Consider the following 19,267-nt stretch of genomic DNA (forward strand, 5'->3'; position numbering starts at 1 on the left):
CTTACGAAATTCCAGATTCTCTTTGTTTGACGTTCACCAGTCATTCTGAAGACGTTCCCATAGAACAACAGGTTTTTTTTAATCGCTGATTCTACCGGTTGTATATTCATGCAGAGTTCCTCATTTGATCTCAAACATAAATGCCCATTAATGCATCTTTTGCCTAAAACCTTCCTTAATACCCCTCGTTGTCTTCTGATTAACATATTGACTAGTCCCTATCTATTCACAGTCAGAGTCTCTGAGGAATATAATGCTTCCGTTTTGACAGTCTTACTGCAGTGTCTTAACTTTGTTCCATTGCTCAGCGATATCTTACTATAGAAACTTTTCGTCGGATGATATGCTTGGCCCAATTAGTAGATCCTGAGATTCATCGCTTCCTATTCTAGACCATTCTGTTGGATTGCCTCACCTAGGTATCTAAATGTCTTCATACTGTTAATCTTCCCTTGATGTAAAATTATCCGTTCTGGTCCATCGCCGATGTTTGTTAATTAGTTAATTACTTTGTCTTCTCAGAGCAGATCCATATCCTACTTTCTCAGATATCTCTGTCAATCAATTACTGATGCAAATGGCCAGGTCATCCGCAAAGACCAAGAGGCCAAGCACCGAGGCTTACAGCCTGGGTTCTACTACTAAGGAAGAAGCAGACCTGCGATCGTCTTTCCAAACAATCTGCCTGGGTAGTCGCGCAAATTTAATTTCTTTATTTCCTTGGATTTTTTAAATTAAAAATCAGTTTAGTACAACACTACAATGATACTTTCAGTCCTGTTACACAGAGTTGGAAGCCTGACACAGAGAAAGTCTGAACGGCTTTGTGATCTGGACGAGTGTCTCACTCTGCTGGCGGAGCAGGCACGGTCAATGGTTCTCCTCGCTGGACTCCCACGAGAACAGGCGGGCCAATCGGCCATACGTGGGTGCCATCGACCACTAACAGGGCAGCACGAAGGTCGGTGGGTCACGCGTGATTGTAGAGTAGACGAGTGACAGCCAGACGCCCGCTACCTCTGCCCTTCTGTAGCCAGGGCTGGATGTTTTTTCGGTGTAAAGACCGGTCTACAAAGGGGCGAGCGCTAGGAAAAGAAAATCAGCGACCGAGAACTCTGTCCGGTGTAGACGGTAGACGAACGAGAGCGAACTGCATTCCATCGCGTTCGGTTCGCATTTACTAGTGCTCTGCTGTTTGCTGGTATTTTAGCGGACCATCAAAAGAAGTTGCCGTCCTCTTCGCCTCGACGCTAGTGAAGAGAATTAGTGTTAGTGCTAGAAGAATACAGATACCATATGTACATCAGGGATCCAAGAGAGCCACAGCACAGATGCGGAAAGAAATGAAATATTTGGGTAGAAAATTGCTCAACCACTCTAAATGAGCAAATGAGAAAGACGATAAACTCAGTAGAGGCTTGCGTCAGACGGGAGTGTAGTGAAGAAGCTCAAGCTTTGTATTGCTTCTTATTAAAAAAGTAAAACACAACAAATTTTGTAGAAAGTAATCAAGTACGAATATGTATCCATTAAGCCAATTAAAATTCAAAATATACGAAAAACGTGATCTTTCTAGTTGCTTACGTTTATGGTAGTTGCAGTTACATAGCTGATGTACCACTGGTACGTTGGAAAAAAATAGTTCAAATGGCTCTGAGCACTATGGGACTTAACTTCTGAGGTCATCAGTCCCCTAGAACTTAGAACTACTTAAACCTAACCAACCTATGGACATCACACACATCCATGCCCGAGGCAGGATTCGAACCTGCGACCGTAGCGGTCGCGTGGTTCCAGACTGTAGCGCGTAGAACCGCTCGGCCACCACGGCCGGTGGTACGTTAGAGATTTTTGACGATAAGTGAAAATATTTTACCCGGGAGCACGATATCTGCCTTGTAACTCACTGTACAGCAGATTTTTATCTGGTAGTCTACATGACGGGTCGTATATACAGTCATCAAAACAAAACAGTTCGCACAGAAAACGCCCACATCGGACATTCTCTGCGTATACAACCTCGTCGTTGTGGCAACTCTTTCGCCACATTAATGGCCGTGTTGGGTTTTAGTGGCAATATAACATACCAGCGAGACGTACCATACACAGAAGCAGAAATTAATTCCAATTAAACATTATATGCGGTGTTTCAACTGCTCCTACTGCTGTCGTTTTATGCAATCCGCAATGTTATATTTGGCCTTCAAAAAACACGCAAACAGAACGAGATTTTTATATTCTGTCGCTCGCTACGCTCAAACTATTAGTGCTACAGAAGAAAATGAATGGGGCCCTTTCGTAGGAAATTTAATATACTTAAATTTTGTACTGAGATACTTTTTCGCTTGAGATCTTAGTTTTCGAGTTATTCAAGAAAAAAAAAGCGACCTACAAACGCATCCCTACTCCCACGGTCAGGCCCCACCGGTTAGGATTTCTAGCACGCCGTTCATGGCATTCCCTCCTACAACTGCACAAGAATTTGCGACTGCACGAATTTTTTCCCACATTCGACCTTTTTGGTCCTCAATGATTGGCCTTATGACGCAACTGGCTAAATAGAGATAAATTGTGAAATCGACGTTTATGTAAACTTTACTTAAAAATGTTTCGAATTTTGACAGCGTTAAATTTCGTCACGCCTTGTGACTACGAAACTACTGCGCTTCTAATGGTTACGCTTGTGAGGGAGTGAAATTGCGTTTAACGTCCCGTCGACGTTGACGTCATTAGTGACGGAGCACAAGCTCAGATTGTGTCAAGAATGGGCAAGGAAATCGCCCGTCCCCTTTCAAAGGAACCGTCCCTCCATTTGCATGGAGCCATTTCGGGGAATCGCGGGAAACCTAAATCTGGATGGCAGCACGCGGGTTTGAACGGTCGTCCTCCCGAATGCGAATCCAGTGTGCTAACCACTGCACCACCTCGCTCGGTGTTTCGTTTGGATCGAACTGTCAGCGTAATTAGTTTTAGCGTAACGTTTTCTTTCAGTGCTCCCACGCGCAAGTTTAAATTAATAATGTTAAAGAAGTAGCCGACTATGCTGGTGGCGTAATGGCCCAATTAATAGAGACCAAAAAAGGTCGTATAACGGGTTAGTTCGTGTAGTCGGAAACTTTCGCACAGTTGTAGCAGGAAGTGCCGCGAGCAACACTCGTAGTAGGAGTACTGGCTGGTGAGGGATGGGTGTGTGGTTGGAGGTGTATTTTTGTACGTTTTTCTTGAATAACTCAAAGATTGTGTCCTCCAGCTTTAATGTATCCCAGTACAAAATTTAAGAAGGCCCCGTTCATTTTTTCTGAAGGCCTAATACACTACTGGCATCTAAAATTGCTACACCAAGAACAAATGCAGATGATAAACGGGTATTCATTGGACAAATATATTATATTAGAACTGACATGTGATTACATTTTCACGCAATTTGGGTGCATAGATCCTGAGAAACCAGTACCCAGAACTACCTCTGGCCGTAATAACGGCCTTGAACGCCTGGGCATTGAGTCAAACAGAGCTTGGATGGCGTGTACAGGTACAGCTGCCCATGCAGCTTCAATACCACAGTGCATCAAGAGTAGTGACTGGCGTATTGTGACGAGCCAGTTGCTCGGCCACCGTTGATCAGACGTTTTCAGTTGGTGAGAGATCTGGAGAATGTGCTGGCAAGGACAGCAGTCGAACATTTTCTGTATCCAGAAAGGCCCGTACAGGGCCTGCAAAATGCGGTCGTGCATTATCGTGCTAAAATGTAGGGTTTCACAGGGATCGAATGAAGGGTAGAGCCACGGGTTGTAAAACATCTGAAATGTAACGTCCACTGTTCAAAGTGACGTCAATGAGAACAAGAGGTGACCGAGACGTGTAACCAATGGCACCCCATACCATCACGCCGGGTAATACGCCAGTATGACGATAACGAATACATGCTTCCAATGTGCGTTCACCGCGATGTCGCCAAACACGGATGCGACCGTCATGATGCTGTAAACGGAACCTGGATTCATCCGAAAAAATGACGCTTTGCCATTCGTGCACCCAGGTTCGTCGTTGAGTAGACCGTCGCAGGCGCTCCTGTCTGTGATGCAGCTTCAAGGGTAACCGCAGCCATGGTCTCCGAGCTGATAGTCCATGCTGCTGCAAACGGCGTCGAACTGTCCGTGCAGATGTTTGTCGTCTTGCAAACTCAGGGAGTGAGACGTGGCTGCACGATCCGTTTCAGCCATGCGGATAAGATGCCAGTTATCTCGACTGCTAGTCATACGAGGGCGTTGGGATCCAGCACGGCGTTCCGTATTACCCTACTGAACCCACCGATTGCATATTCTGCTAACAGTCATCGGATCTCGACCAACGCGAGTAGCAATGTCGCGATACGATAAATCGCAACCGCGATAGGCTACAATCGGACCTTTAGCAAAGTCGTAAACGTTTTGGTACGCATTTCTCCTCCTTACACGAGGCACCACAACAACGTTTCACCAGGCAACGCCTGTCAACTGCTGTTTGTGTATGAGAAGTCGGTTGGAAACTTTCCTCATGTTAGGACGTTGTAGGTGTCGCCACCGGCGCCAACCTTGTATGAATGCTTTGTAAAGCTAATCATTTGCATATCACAGCATCTTCTTCTTGGCGGTTAAATTTCGCGTCTGTAGTACGTCATCTTCGTGGTGTAGCAATTTTAATAGTCAGTAGTATAGTTTGCGCGTAGCGAGCGATAGAGCATGAAAATCTCGCACATAGTTTGAGGACCAGTTATAACATTACTGATGGCTAAAAGGACACTGGTAGGGGCAGCTGCCTCAACCTGTATGTGTAAGTATAGGATGTCGACAGGAATCCCGAGAAATGTAGTGATTTTGAACGGAAGCGCTAGATGGTATCCGAAGAAGGATTTAAGGTCGTAGTGCGAGTAGCTCATGGTCAAAGAGTCTGGTCGTCCCTCACTGAACGAGAATTCGATTCCATAATCTGCCCAATATATTTTTTTATGTCGCCGTCATGTCACGGTAGGTGCGAACGGCCTTTCTGTTGTATCTTTTCTTGCCTTCGATGAGTACAACATTGGTGCCATTATTTACAATCTTTAAGAGAACTACTGCAGTATGAGCTAAAACATCTATACCGAAGTACTTACAATATTTTAAACAAAATTTATCCAAATTATTTTAAGGGCAGCCGTGTTATAGGAATGAGGGGATATTGTTATTATGAGGAGGAAGTGATTTTAGATCAGTCAGATCTCTTGTAACATTTTACCTTTCACAATGGTAGTATTCAAAATGTAAGAGAGAGTCACTTATCGAATAATTATTTAATTCTTTGGCATGAATGGAACTGTTAATGATATACTGTCTGTAAAATTATGCACTCAAATGTAGCCGCCAATCTCAGCAGCAGTCGTTCTGCCCTTTTACTCGGGAACACTAAAATCCAGTATCACACTTAATTTCAAAAAAATCAGGTCCAGATTAAGATGGCAAAAATGTAATTTTGTCTGTACACGCGAAACTATTCACGGAAGTAGAACACACAACGGGAAAACTGATATAGCACAAAAATCATTAAGATGAAATTAAGTATGAGAGAATAAATGAGCTCATAAATTTTGTCTCGAAGAAAAGTATGCTGAGAAAAATAATTTCAACTATTCGACGTAATGGGTGTGAATAATTTATATTCTGTGAGATAATATTTAAGAAACTTCGCTTGGACGAGGTTAACGATCCAGAATAGATTAAAGATTATGATAGTATGTGACCTTTTTCATGAAACTGTCCCATAATATGTGCAAAACCCGTAAGAGATAGTCAAGTTACACTGAAATAAGTTAATCACCACTGGTAAATAAACTATGAATTAGTACCAGTGGTTGCCAATAGATAACTACGCTTGGATTTTGATTTTCCTATATTAAAATGCGTACATAGCTAAATGAAAGGCCACTGGGAAAGGAAGCTAAACACACCAAAGAACAAGCACCACGGCCAGTTCGTAAAACTCCCAGAGAGTGTGGCGTTTGCAGAAACGCCCTTTCTCGTACCACTCCACAACACGTCACTTTCAAACAAATGCTGAGCTGGAGCAAGCTGTGCGATTAGTCCTTGCATCACAGGGCTCCGAGTTTTACCAGAGTGGTTTCTTCAAACTGATTGCACGCTAGAACAAATGTCTCAATGTCGGTGGCGACTATGTGCAAAGTGTATAGTTCATGATGGTATGTGTATTTGTTTTGGAAGTGGAGTTCCCATGTGAAAAACAGTGACGAAACTTACTTTCAGAACGTCCCTCGTACAACCAAGTGCTACATCTATCCATCATGAGTGTCTCGGGCTTACCCCTCGTTTTTTTTTTTTTTTTTTTTTTTTTTTTTTTTTTTTTTTTTTTTTTTTTTTTTTTTTTTTGGCGTTCCTAATTCGTCTCTATGGACCACATATGCCCTATTCTGGCAAAACTGTAAAGAATTTCTCACATACGTTTTCTGATATTCTGAATAATGCCCAGACCCCCTTCTGGACATCTTTACCTTTTTATTAACACAAATGCACTTTGTCAACTACGTTCCCAGTGTTCTTTCTCTTAATACCTAGTTTCCTGTTTTTAACCACTTGGAAATGAGTATACATGGCTACAAAAACAAACTATTTCCGCTCTCTTTCTGACATATTATATTGGGTTTCACTACTGATATTATCAGAAAGCGAGAAATTTTAATTAAATCAGTTCATTCCAGTGTCTTGTATTTTATTTTGAATATACACATATGCCTATAAGCTGATGAGAATTGTATTAATGAAGGGCTGATACATAAATTTAGAGATGTGTGAAACATTTTGAGTAATAAGTGGATGATGGAGTACTGAGATAATGAAGACAATGCTTGAAATACGTAACACAGTTTGAATAAGTTACTAATCTGATGCACAACAGTAAAAATAAAAATGTTGTAAAAGAAATGTTTAATTTTACATACATAACGCAAAACACGAAAAAAATTGATATGTTCTTCTCATTCTTGAAAATTTTCCCGAACTGTTACTCAATGTAATATATTAATTTACTCAGTTATTATAATGTCACACTCAGCGTCAATTTAATTAAAACGATTGGTTGACACCCATCAGTATGGGTTTTCCTCGAAGACATTTCATTTAAATGAATCAAGAAATTTAAGGTTGCTAATGTCAGAAATGGCACGAGAGATATAAATTGGCTTCCTTTCCATTTACGTCTTCAGTACTTCACAGCGCTACTGAATGTTAGCACTTGCATTGGACTTCAGAACTTAAAACGCTGGTTAATATAAATTATACGACATACTATTATATGTTTCAACACACAGTATTTTAAAATAAACGTATCACCACTGCCTTAAACGAATGTTTTTAAATTCTTTAATATTAGCAACCAAAGTTATTTTGCAGCGAAGGCATGGTGAACGAAGGATGAAGTACTGTCCCAAGTGCCTCAAATATCATCTTGGTCCTGATACCCATCGTTCGGTAGTAGCTTTCTGTGCTGCAGAGTCTGTATCCGTCACTTTATTACCTTGTAGCTCCTTCTGCAAACGATGTTATCCAGTTCTCCAACCTGAAAAAGCAACATGAAAATATTAAATTTCAAATTATGATCCAAAAGACTGTAGTTACTTTTTGTCACCACAAGAAATCCTACATTGGTATGTCAACAAGGAAACATAACAAATTTCACTACAGACTATCAAACAGGTATTTATAATTTTAGATAACATTATTGGGATTTAATACCGGTATTTCAGTTATGTATAATGAATGAAAAATGTTCTTGCTCGCACAGCCATTTATTAAAAATATTACCGTGTAACGTTCTTGCTTTTATTCGCTATGAAAGCGGTGCTGATAGACAATGAAAGCGGGTTAAAAGATGTGAGCTGTCTGGGGAAGTTAACCTTGCATTACTGCGCAACTGTTTCACCAGGTATCCAGTCTAGCTTACCAAATTCCCAACCAGACTAACATTAATTATAATCTTTTAATAGTCATACAACAACCGGTGATATATATATATAAGAGAATTTAAATAAAAAGAAATAAATCAGTTTATATTTGGAAATTTATTTTAATATTGATCATTGAAATTTCAGCATATTAAACTTGATTCATAACTAAACTGGTGCCTTATTTAGGATTGTGAAAATGTGAGATTGTAATCTTACGGAACACATCAAATATGGAGCCAAGATTGGGAGACTGCATACAACACTGCATTCATAAAATAACACACGAAGAACGTTGAAACATATGCAAGAGGAAATTAACCACAACCAACCGATTCAATTTTCACCCAAAGAAGTTACGTTCGTAGCACAACCCTGTCCATCATGTAATTACCACACACTGGTATACTAAATTCATACTAACTCTCTGTGAAATCTTCCCGAAAAGAATAGCTGAGGGTTACTTTGATGATTACACCACATGCTTCATGCGGTCAACTTGGTTTTCACAAAGAGTGTAACTCCACAATAATTTTGATAATTAAAACAAATTAGATCGAAAAGCAATTTACAAAAGAAAAACCTCAAACTGGTTACTATCGTCTTACTATTAACCTGATGGGTCAAACAATTGTATAAGCACGTGGTACAGGTCTCACAAAGTACACCCCACGTGGGTTGAACATAAAGAAAAGTTGCTATATTGAAAAATATTGTCAAGACGAGACGTTATAATCTCACGCACATTCGCATTTAAGATTGATGACCTTAGTTAGAGTTACTGATCAACACGTGGTTCCACTTTACTCACAAAGTAGTGACAAAGCAACTACTGGAATATATTCTGAACTTCACACTCGAATTACACTGCGTTGCAATTTAAGATAACATTAGATATTTTAGAGCTAAACCTGAAATAAAGGTGATTAAATTTTCAGTTAGGCTGAACTTAAGAAATCCATTGTCCTACCGACTTAGCAGACACGCGCTTAGCTGGAGATCTTACCACTTCAGACGCTCGCCGTGGACAGACTGCCCTGGGCTCCTACCGAGCGTGCTAACAGATACAAACGGAAGTGACCAGAGAGGCAGCTTCCTATACCAACATGACAAGGGACGGACAGGACCATACTAAGAATAGAAACCTCTCTGCTTTTAGAAAGCGTAGCTACCTGTTCCGACGTTGGTCCTACTGTTCCCTAGCAGACAGGCTTGTCTGCTACCCTCAAGCATGCAACTAGAAATACATTTGCTCATTCATCCTCTCACACAGAAGGGAAGGGGGATGACAGTATCTTATCATATACAGTATATAAAAGAAAACGGATGTAGGTTTTGTATGAGACTTTGTGACATGAATTACATATAAACTGTGATTTAAAGTGTAGTAGTGTGACAGATCGTTGTTGTTTATGTGTAAACGTGACACGTTCCACTACTCAGTCTCTTCCCAGATAGTCAGAAACACCACAGTAAATTTAGAAGAGGAATTTATGCCGTAAATGACAACAGATTTAAGAAATTAACACGAAAGGAATCCAACAGAGACCTTTCAACCGGTTTCGGCCTCTGGTAATGGGCCATCCTTGAATAATGCACCATCCGGCTGACGATGGAACAGCTGTGATGATCCCAGCCACATAACGTGATAGTCCGTTGTCTGAAGATGGCCAAATACTAGAGGCCGAAACCGGACATATTTTTTTACTAACTAAACAGGAATTTGTTGGAGTTGACAGATACTAGTTGCGATCCCTCGATGTTGTAGTCAAAGGATGCTGTGTTTGTTTGTTTCGTTAAGTGCACGATTTTACATTCCTGAATATCAAAAGCAAACTGCCATTCCTTGAACCACTTTGAATTCTTACCAAGATACATTAAGATGACAAAAGTCATGAGGTACCTCCTAATGTAGTGTCGGACCTCCTTTTGCCCGTCGTAGTGCGGCAACTCGACTTGGTTTTGCCAATTCGTTTGAAGTCCTCTGCAGAAATATTGAGCCATGCTGCCTATACAGCCGTCCATAACAGAAAGTGTTGCCGGAGGTAGTTTTGTGCATGAAGTGATCACTGGGTTATGTCCCACAAATGTTCGAATTGTCCAGAATGTTCTCCAAACCAATAGCGAACAATTGTGTCCGGGTGACATGATGAATTATCATCCATGAGCATTCATTCATTGTTTGGCAACATTATGAATGGATGCAAATGGTCTCCAAGTAACCGAATATAACGATTTCCAGTCAACGATTGGTTCAGTTGGATTAGAGGCCTCAGTCCATTCCACGTAAACACAGCCACTACCAGCTTGCACAGTGCCTTGTTGACAACCTAGGTCCATGGCTCTCTGGGGTCTGGGCCACACTCGAACACTAGCGTCGGCTCTTACCAACTTGTGGCCGACCAATATGGTCACGAGCCCAGGGGAGGCGCTGCAGGGGATGTCGCGCTGCTAACCAAGTCACTGGTGTCAGTCGTCTGCTGACGTAGCCCATAACACCTAATTCCGTCACACTGACCTACATTGTCCCACACTAATTTCTGTGGTTACTTCAAGCAGTGTTTCTTGTCTCTTAGCACTGACAACTCTACGAAAACGCCGCAGCTCTCGGTCGTTAAGTGAAGGTCGTCGGCCACTGCTTTGTACATGGTGAGAGGCAAGGCATGAAATTTGATATTCTCGGCACATTCTTGACAGTGTGCATCTCGGAATATAGAATTCCCTAACGATTTCCGAAATGGAATGTCCCATGTGTACGGCTCAAAATGGTTCAAATTACTCTAAGCATCTGAAGTCACCAGTCCCGTAGAATTACTGAAACCTGCTATCGACAGGGGATCTCAAGTTGATTCCGTATTTCTAGATTTCCGGAAAGCTTTTGACACCGTTCCTCACAAGCGACTTCTAATCAAGCTGCGGGCCTATGGGGTATCGTCTCAGTTGTGCGACTGGATTCGTGATTTCCTGTCAGGAAGGTCGCAGTTCGTAGTAATAGACGGCAAATCATCGAGTAGAACTGATCAGGTGTTCCCCAGGGAAGCGTCCTGGGACCTCTGCTGTTCCTGATCTATATAAATGACCTGGGTGACAATCTGAGCAGTTCTCTTAGGTTGTTCGCAGATGATGCTGTAATTTACCGTCTAGTAAGGTCATCCGAAGAACAGTATCAGTTGCAAAGCGATTTAGAAAAGATTTCTGTATGGTGTGGCAGGTGGCAGTTGACGCTAAATAACGAAAAGTGTGAGGTGATCCACATGAGTTCCAAAAGAAATCCGATTACGCGATAAATAGTACAATTCTCAAGGCTGTCAATTCAACTAAGTACCGGGGTGTTCAAATTACGAACAACTTCAATTGGAAAGACCACACAGATAATACTGTGGGGAAGGCGAGCCAAAGGTTGCGTTTCATTGGCAGGACACTTAGAAGATGCAACAAGTCCACTAAAGAGACAGCTTACACTACACTCGTTCGTCCTCTGTTAGAATATTGCTGCGCGGTGTGGAATCCTTACCAGGTGGGATTGACGGAGGACATCGAAAGGGTGCAAAAAAGGGCAGCTCGTTTTGTATTATCACGTAATAGGGGAGAGAGTGTGGGCAGATATGATACGCGAGTTGGGATGGAAGTCATTAAAGCAAAGATGTTTTTCGTCGCGGCGAGATCTATTTACGAAATTTCAGTCACCAACTTTCTCTTCCGAATGCGAAAATATTTTGTTGAGCCCACCCTACATAGGTAGGAATGATCATCAAAATAAAATAAGAGAAATCAGAGCTCGAACAGAAAGGTTTAGGTGTTCGTTTTTTCCGCGCGCTCTTCGGGAGTGGAATGGTAGAGAGATAGTATGATTGTGGTTCGATGAACCCCTCTGCCAAGCACTTAAATGTGAATTGCAGAGTAATCATGTAGATGTAGATGTGGATGTAGAACTAACCTAAGGACATCACACACTTCCATGCCCGAGGTAGGATTCGAACCTGCGACCGTAGCATCAGCGCGGTTCCGGACTGAAGCGCCTAGAACCCTCGGCCACAGCGGCCGGCCTTCTCTGGCTCCAACTACCATTCCGCATTCAGTTAATTCCCACACAGCGGCGATAATCACATCACAAACTTCTTCAAATGAATCACCCGAGTACAAATGCCGGCTCCACCAATGCTCTGCCCTTTTATAACTTGCGTACGGGGTACTATCGCCGTCTGTACATGTGCATATCGCTAGCCGAAGACTTTTGTCGCCACAGTGTATGACCTAACACATACGGAGGCGTCTTTTAGATAGTACTTGATTACAGATAACTTCATAATCTCCAAAAATCTGAGGTTATTATTTAAAGTTTCTATCAGATAATTAGTATATCATTAACAGCAAGATGCCAAAACACTTCCCTGGGGCAAGGCTGAACTTCCTTTTGCACCTGTGAATGACTCCTCATCCAAGATATCATGTTGCAACCTCGATTTCAAGATATTCGCAAGTTAGTCACGAATTTTGTTTCACACACACCTTATGGATGCATTTTAGTTAACACACGTTGGTGTGCCACTGAGTCAAATACTCCACTGACGACTGCAGGCTTATGGACATATGTATATATGTATATTCCGCCAGCAGTCACATTTGTGGCGAACCCACGACCTGGCAACCAAGTTCCCTTAATAGCACTACCCCAATTTGTATTTTCCGTTTGTGCTGTATCAGAGAAAGAATGAGTTAAAGTAACTCCTTGTATTTATTCTCGCTACATATCGGAGGTATATTATCAACCTCGCTATGGATTACACATAAAGATTCTGTCTAAGAAAAATTGTTGATTCTGTTTCCCAACTTAAGTCGTTTCTTCTTCCATTTCTTTTTATATCCACGTTTTTGAGCAAGTTTTTGACAAGATAGAGTCTCCAAACGTTAGTATTGGTATTCGCAGACGCCTAAGAGCTGTATAGTAGTGGAATGGTGGTTATGTTAATGGGAAGTAGAGTAGCAGATATAGGGTGCCCAGGAGGAATGGTCAGTATTGAGGAACATGATAAGAACAATCATTCGAAGCAAAAAAGTGCAGCAAACATGAGCTGCAAAATGCATACCTATGAGCACTTCTTCAACTTTGATACAGTGAAAAAAATCTCTTCCATTGCAGGCTTTTTGATTTCCACATTTCGGAAGGAGTTAGTGTGAACCAAAACAAGAAAAACTTGTCTAGTAAACATGAGCTCTGAGATGCGTACCGTAACTTCTATGAACATTTGTTCTACAGAAGATGTGTATTTGACAGGATCGAAGATGAACAAGCTCTCATACTCTTAAAGTATGCGTTTTAGAGCCCACGTTTATTGCCGGAATACTGACTATTCCTCCTGGGACTAAGCTGCCCAATGGCGATTACGTAAGCTGCCCAACAGAGAACATGTTTATTTATTTATTTTTTGTCAAAATAGTATCGGATCCATGCACACCAATTATCTGCGGCATTTGCATTACACAGGATAAAATACGATTCAAAATATGTTTATCTCCAGAGTATAGTATTTCGAACGTATTAACGTGTCCGCCATTTTTCATATAATTTTACTTGTCTTATATACCGTCTTCTGAGCACCTGACAAAGATGTCTGCCAATATGACATATAATTATCTAATTATATGCCAGTTTTAATCAGCATACCAATTCTTACATTATGTACTTATTATCGACGATGTCCTTAGCATTCAATGATATTGCTTAAGTTGTTTATTTCATAGCTGATATAATGAACAAATGTTTTTTAGAAAAGGAATGTGTTTCAGCACTATAGATCTATGAGAATATTGGTGATATTTTCGGTGATTTTTTCTTTTCAGGTAGGTCAGTTCGTTCAAAAGATGTCTCGTCGAATACGTGAAAATGTCGGCTTCTTCCAAAGTATTTATCATTATTCCTTTTTCGGCGTTTGTGCATCATTGAGAGGCGTTGTGTTATGTGATTTAGAAATTCTTTCCTCTGTATCATATGTACTTTTTCTCACAGCTACGACATTAAACTTATAAAAACCTGAGCAGGTAAATTTGCAGGACTGTTCTAGGGAATAAAAAATTCGTCATCGTACTGTATTATGTGTTCTGAAGATTATTCTGAGATTAGTTTTTTTGAAACACAAGTTTAAATTTGTCCGAAAATTTTCGCTAGAATAATGAACTCATCTTTTTACCTATCATGTGGTGTATGTAATTTTTTTTCGTTGGTGTATACCTGTGTTGTTGAAGACAGATGTTTCAGACGTACAGAATATTGTCCAAAAGATTACCTATCTATTTTAAGTCAATTTATTTTTATTGTTTCAAGTAGTAACTTTCTATACTTTATCTCACCCAAAGCCGCCCTTCAGTCAGCCCAAAACATTTATGCTAGGAGTTCTATAAGCCAGTATCGAACAGAGGCTCATGATTAAGGCTCCATGAATGAAGATACACTTGCATGAATATTACACTGCGATATATTGCTAGCTGCGTCACTCTTACTGGAAAAGTCCAAGGATCTAAAAAATGGCTCTGAGCACTATGGGACTTAACATCTATGGTCATCAGTCCCCTAGAACTTAGAACTACTTAAACCTAACTAACCTAAGGACATCCAAGGATCTCCTTCGAACGGAAATAGCTAATATTCATAAGCCAATACGCCTAGTGAGTGTAACCTAAGACTCAGATACTAGCAGGCGAGTTGCGATGCGTTTCCTGTGAATCAGCCGCCAACTAAAGGCGTCTCCGCGGCGGTAAGCAAGAAGTCGCTCGCGACGGTATTATCTGTCGCGGCGCGATAACATTTGGCTTCTGTGGCCATGGAGCTGTCACGGAGTCATCGCTCGCAGCCAACACGCGCTCCAAAGCCGGCATCTCTTCGGTCAACTGCGCCGACGGAGCGTTTCAGTTAAATGTGCTGTCGACGACGATATCTTAGAGTCGAAACACTACCTAAGTTAGTAAGTGATGTATAAAAAAAAATTAAAAGAAAAAAAAACACCCGGGCAGTCCCTATAAGTAATATTATGAAACTACGGAAAATTTCAGTCGCGATGACCGGAGTGGAATTTAGGGCCACTCCCCCCCCCCTCCCCCTCCCCACCCCATCGCGACTGTAGAATTTACACTTTTGTGTCACCTCCATAATGACTTTCGGCTCTTATGAAGCCTTGTTTGTCATCATGCAAGTGCCTGTCGCTGTAAGCTCAACCAATGGCTCCACCATGGACTCAAACCATCGATTCCAATCATAAACTCTAATCATTGACTCGGATTACTGACTCGACTACCATGGACTCAAATTATTAGCTTCCGTCAAACTATGAATGAAACGTGACATGGAGAAGCAATAAAGCAATAACAGACTGAAACGGGGAAAGAAATACAATAGAAGTCGAATGGGTGGCTTAGAGAGATGAAACAATGACAGCAGCAGACGACTAAATAGGGAAAAAGACAAGACGCAGTGTAAATCTTTGGATAATATACGAGATATTCAATTTGACTGACGAAGGGAAATAATATGAAAATGCAGCAAGTGAAGCCGTTAAAGGGGAACAGGGACGCCTAAAACTGAAATTGGCAGAAAGTGCAAAACGTTGAAGCAGGGGCGGCTGGAGGAAAAATTCAGGGCTGCAAAAGCAGAAATGACAAGAGGAGAAGTGGGTGCCGCTGATAGGAAAATGAAAGAGACCTCCGGAAAACAAGAGAAGCATCTGCATGGACCTCAAGGGTTCAAATGACAAGCAATAAAGGAAAAGTAGAAAGGTGGAAAAATATGTACGAAGGTAAAGAACTTGAACTCTATGTTGTATATACAAAAGAAACAGCAAGTAAAGTAGATGAAATGGGAGGTATGATGATGCAAGAATAATCTGATAAAGAACTGAAAGACCTGAGTGGAACAAGGTCTCTGGAACAGACGACAGTCCCTCAGCATTATGGAGACCCTTTTCCAACTGTTATGAAACAGCTGAAATACTCTCAGACTTCAAGAACAGTGTAATAGTTCATTTTGCAATGAAGGTGGGTTCTACCTATGTGAATATTATCGAACAGTCATTTTCATAAATCACGGTTGCAAAATACTGACGCAAATCATTTACAGAATAATAGAAAAACTGGTAGAAGCTGACCTCGGAGAAAATAAGTTAAGAAAAATATCCGCTACCAGTCACAATAAAAGGTTATTTATTTTTCACACGACCGGTTTCGGGCTTGCGCCCATTCTCATGTTTTTATACATTCATGTACATGTTTATACTGCTTTAGATCACTGTACAAATACAAAAAAATTGTTTGCTGGTGACTAAACAGATACAGGTGGGACAATTGTAAGTGGCAAGAAGCATTTGACGAAAATATATCCGTACTTACATAAAGATGAAGCACCATTATTATAGTTACGCTGTGCTGACAGTTTTGCTACTTAGTTACACACGTATTATGTGCATCCGACGTCAACCAGTAGAGTGGTATCATGCGGGCATAAAGGCCCTCCCAGTAAGGTGGCGTAAGGCCGTCACATTGAACTGAGTTTATGTTGAAAGATAGGATTTTGCAGGCAAAAGAATGGGAAATAATATGATGTACCGGAATCCTGAATAAAACCAACATGCATTCATAAAAACAAAAGCGTTGGGTTACTTATTGAACGTCCCCCGTAAAACTGTGCTTCGGACCTGTAATGGTACTTGGTTTTACGTAACCATTACGGCACCTAAACTTAACCTCTCGATACCACCAATATTCTAGTGTGTTTCTGTAAAGTAGTTAACATATTTCTGAGACAACATTCAGATTTGATTTCATTTTTGATACATCGATATGTTTATATTGCAATGATATTATTCTTATGTGTATTCTTTCTTTTGTCACTATGATCTTTTACGTACTTGTAACTCTGATTTTTGGGTGCGTAAGCGATTATTAGTTAGGGAGTTAGAGAGTCGGACCTAGAGAAGGTCATGTTAGAAAGACGCATATTGTAGTTAGCTTATAAAATGTGAGGAAGATGTTTTCAAGTATGTTTTGTATTGTGAAGTGATGTTTTGTGTGTTACGTGATATTGCAGCAAAAGTAATAAAAAGGAAGTGTAACTTAAATTCGGAGTGCCGATTATTTTTTTTATATCACCATTGTGCTAACTTTGAAAGGTTTAATCTTCAAGAATGGTTTGTGAAACGCATCTTCAAAACTTTTGAATATAGCGGAATAAAATCTAGGCCTCTTTGCAACCGACCTTGAAATCATCACCACCTAGATTTTCGACAATTGAGCCATGATTTTACAACGAGACCAGCGTGGGAAACACGAAAAGATGAGTGCCTAGTTTATTCATTATTACATGAAATGACTTTATTAACTGTGCTCTAATGACATCTGCCACATAATAATGTTGTTGCCCGAAAATGCAGTATTTAGCAGCGTGAGCAACACCACAATCATTGTTAAATTTTGACCTTTGTTGTGGTAGGGTTGTTAGAGACCGAAACTCGATTCTGGTCCCTCCCGCAAGCAATGGCCGCGTCAGCTGTCGCATCACGAAACTCTTCACGAATTGAGTGGAAGATTCACTTCTGACCGTACCTCTCTTCTAAATTCCGAATTTCACAGAACCTGTCCTGCATACTTTGGTGTACAAAAACTTCAAACATATACTACAAAACCTGTCTGGGAGTAATAAAAGAGGACGACCAAAGAGAGACAAAGTCGTGTTAAGATGAGCGTAACGCAGACCTGAAACATACGATCCCTGTTTTTCAACGTGTACGTCGAACAAACATATAGGTGAAATGGAAGAAAATTACGGAACATAATAGTAAGTGCCAGGGGAACGGGCAGCTGTGCTACGGTTCCCAGGCGACACAGCTCTTCTGGCTGGATGTAATAAGGGAGACGTACAATGCACGTACGTGGCACGTAAAATAGTCCAAGTCGAAGGTGATGAAGCAAAGACACTGGCGGAGTTAGACAGGAAGAAGGGAGGAAACTTCCTTCAGTAAAAAAATTCTACTGATATCAGATACCGATACGAAAATTCTTGAAATTGTACGTGTGAGGCTCACCAGTGTGTGGAAGTCAAACGAGGGCCATCGGAATCAAGAGCAGAAGAATGTTAAAAATTAAGTGAGCATGTAAACTACGGAAAGAAGAAATGTTAACTAGGAAAAAGGTGAGGAATAAAGACTGTCGGGGACGTTAACCAGAAGAATAGACGAGTTAACGGGGCATCTTCCACGACATTCAGATGTTCAGATATGTGTGAAATATTAAGGGACTTAACTGCTGAGGTCATCAGTCCCTAAGCTTAGAAACTACTTTACCTAAACTATCCTAAGGACGAACACACACTCTCATGCCCGAGGAAGGACTCGAATCTCCGCCGGGATCAGCCGCACAGTCCATGATTGCAGCGCCGTAGACCGCTCGGCTAATCCCGCGGAGCCACGACATTCAGGAATAGTGTATCGTAAAGTTTTGAAACATGTTTCATGGATTTTCTCATTATGAGAGTATTGAAGGGCGCCCTGTTTCAATTGTTAGAAATCATTAAAAAGCCAAGATCGCACAAAATATTTTTTTTCATTCAAGACAACCGGTTTCAACAGTCTTAGCTGTCACCTTCAGGTCTCAAAAATTTTTTTTGTTAGTAAAGTGTGCTCATTTTCGCTGAACCTCATGCACAAGATATCAAGTGGATAAAAGTCAGCACATTATAAACGTTTGTCATCGATAAAATATTTAGAAACACACAGCACCTTGTCCAAAAGTCCGTGTCTATATACATATTTCTCACGGATGCTTCTTACATGATACAAGTACCGTACATAATAGCATATCTGTTTACATATTCTGGAGACATACTAAACAGTGCAAATCGACATTAAATGGCAAAAAAAGTACAAGATACCTTGTAAGCCTTTTAAAGTGGATTTGCACTGTTTAGTACGTGTCCAGCATATGTAAACAGATATGCTATTACGTACCGTATTTGTATATTGTAAGAAGCATCTGTGAGCAATATGTATATAGACATGGCCTTTTTGACAAGGTGCTGTGTGTTTTTAAGTATTTTATCTATGACATATATTTATAATGTGCTGACTTTTATCCACTTGACATCTTGTGCATAAGGTTCAGCAAAAAATGAGCATGCTTTGCTAACAAAAAAATTTTTAGGACCTGAAGGTGACAGCTAAGACTGTTGAAACCGGTTGTCTTGAATGAAAAAAATATTTTGTGCGATACTGGTTTTTGAATGGTTTTTAACATGTTTAATGCTTGTGTATTACG

General features: G+C 40.8%; 1 protein-coding gene across 1 annotated transcript in view; it reads right to left on the minus strand.

The window, feature by feature from the left end:
• Positions 1 to 6,941: 6,941 nt before the first annotated feature.
• The window catches only part of LOC124711802 (fatty acid-binding protein, muscle-like), a 95,356-nt gene continuing 83,030 nt past the window's right edge, over positions 6,942 to 19,267 (minus strand). Inside the window, exon 3 of the mRNA XM_047242024.1 lies at positions 6,942 to 7,587. Within this exon, the coding sequence (XP_047097980.1) occupies positions 7,534 to 7,587 (54 nt within the window). The 3' untranslated portion in view covers positions 6,942 to 7,533. The remainder of the gene's footprint in view (positions 7,588 to 19,267) is intronic.

This window comes from Schistocerca piceifrons, chromosome 8 (assembly GCF_021461385.2).
Source record: "Schistocerca piceifrons isolate TAMUIC-IGC-003096 chromosome 8, iqSchPice1.1, whole genome shotgun sequence".
Lineage (NCBI taxonomy): Eukaryota > Metazoa > Arthropoda > Insecta > Orthoptera > Acrididae > Schistocerca > Schistocerca piceifrons.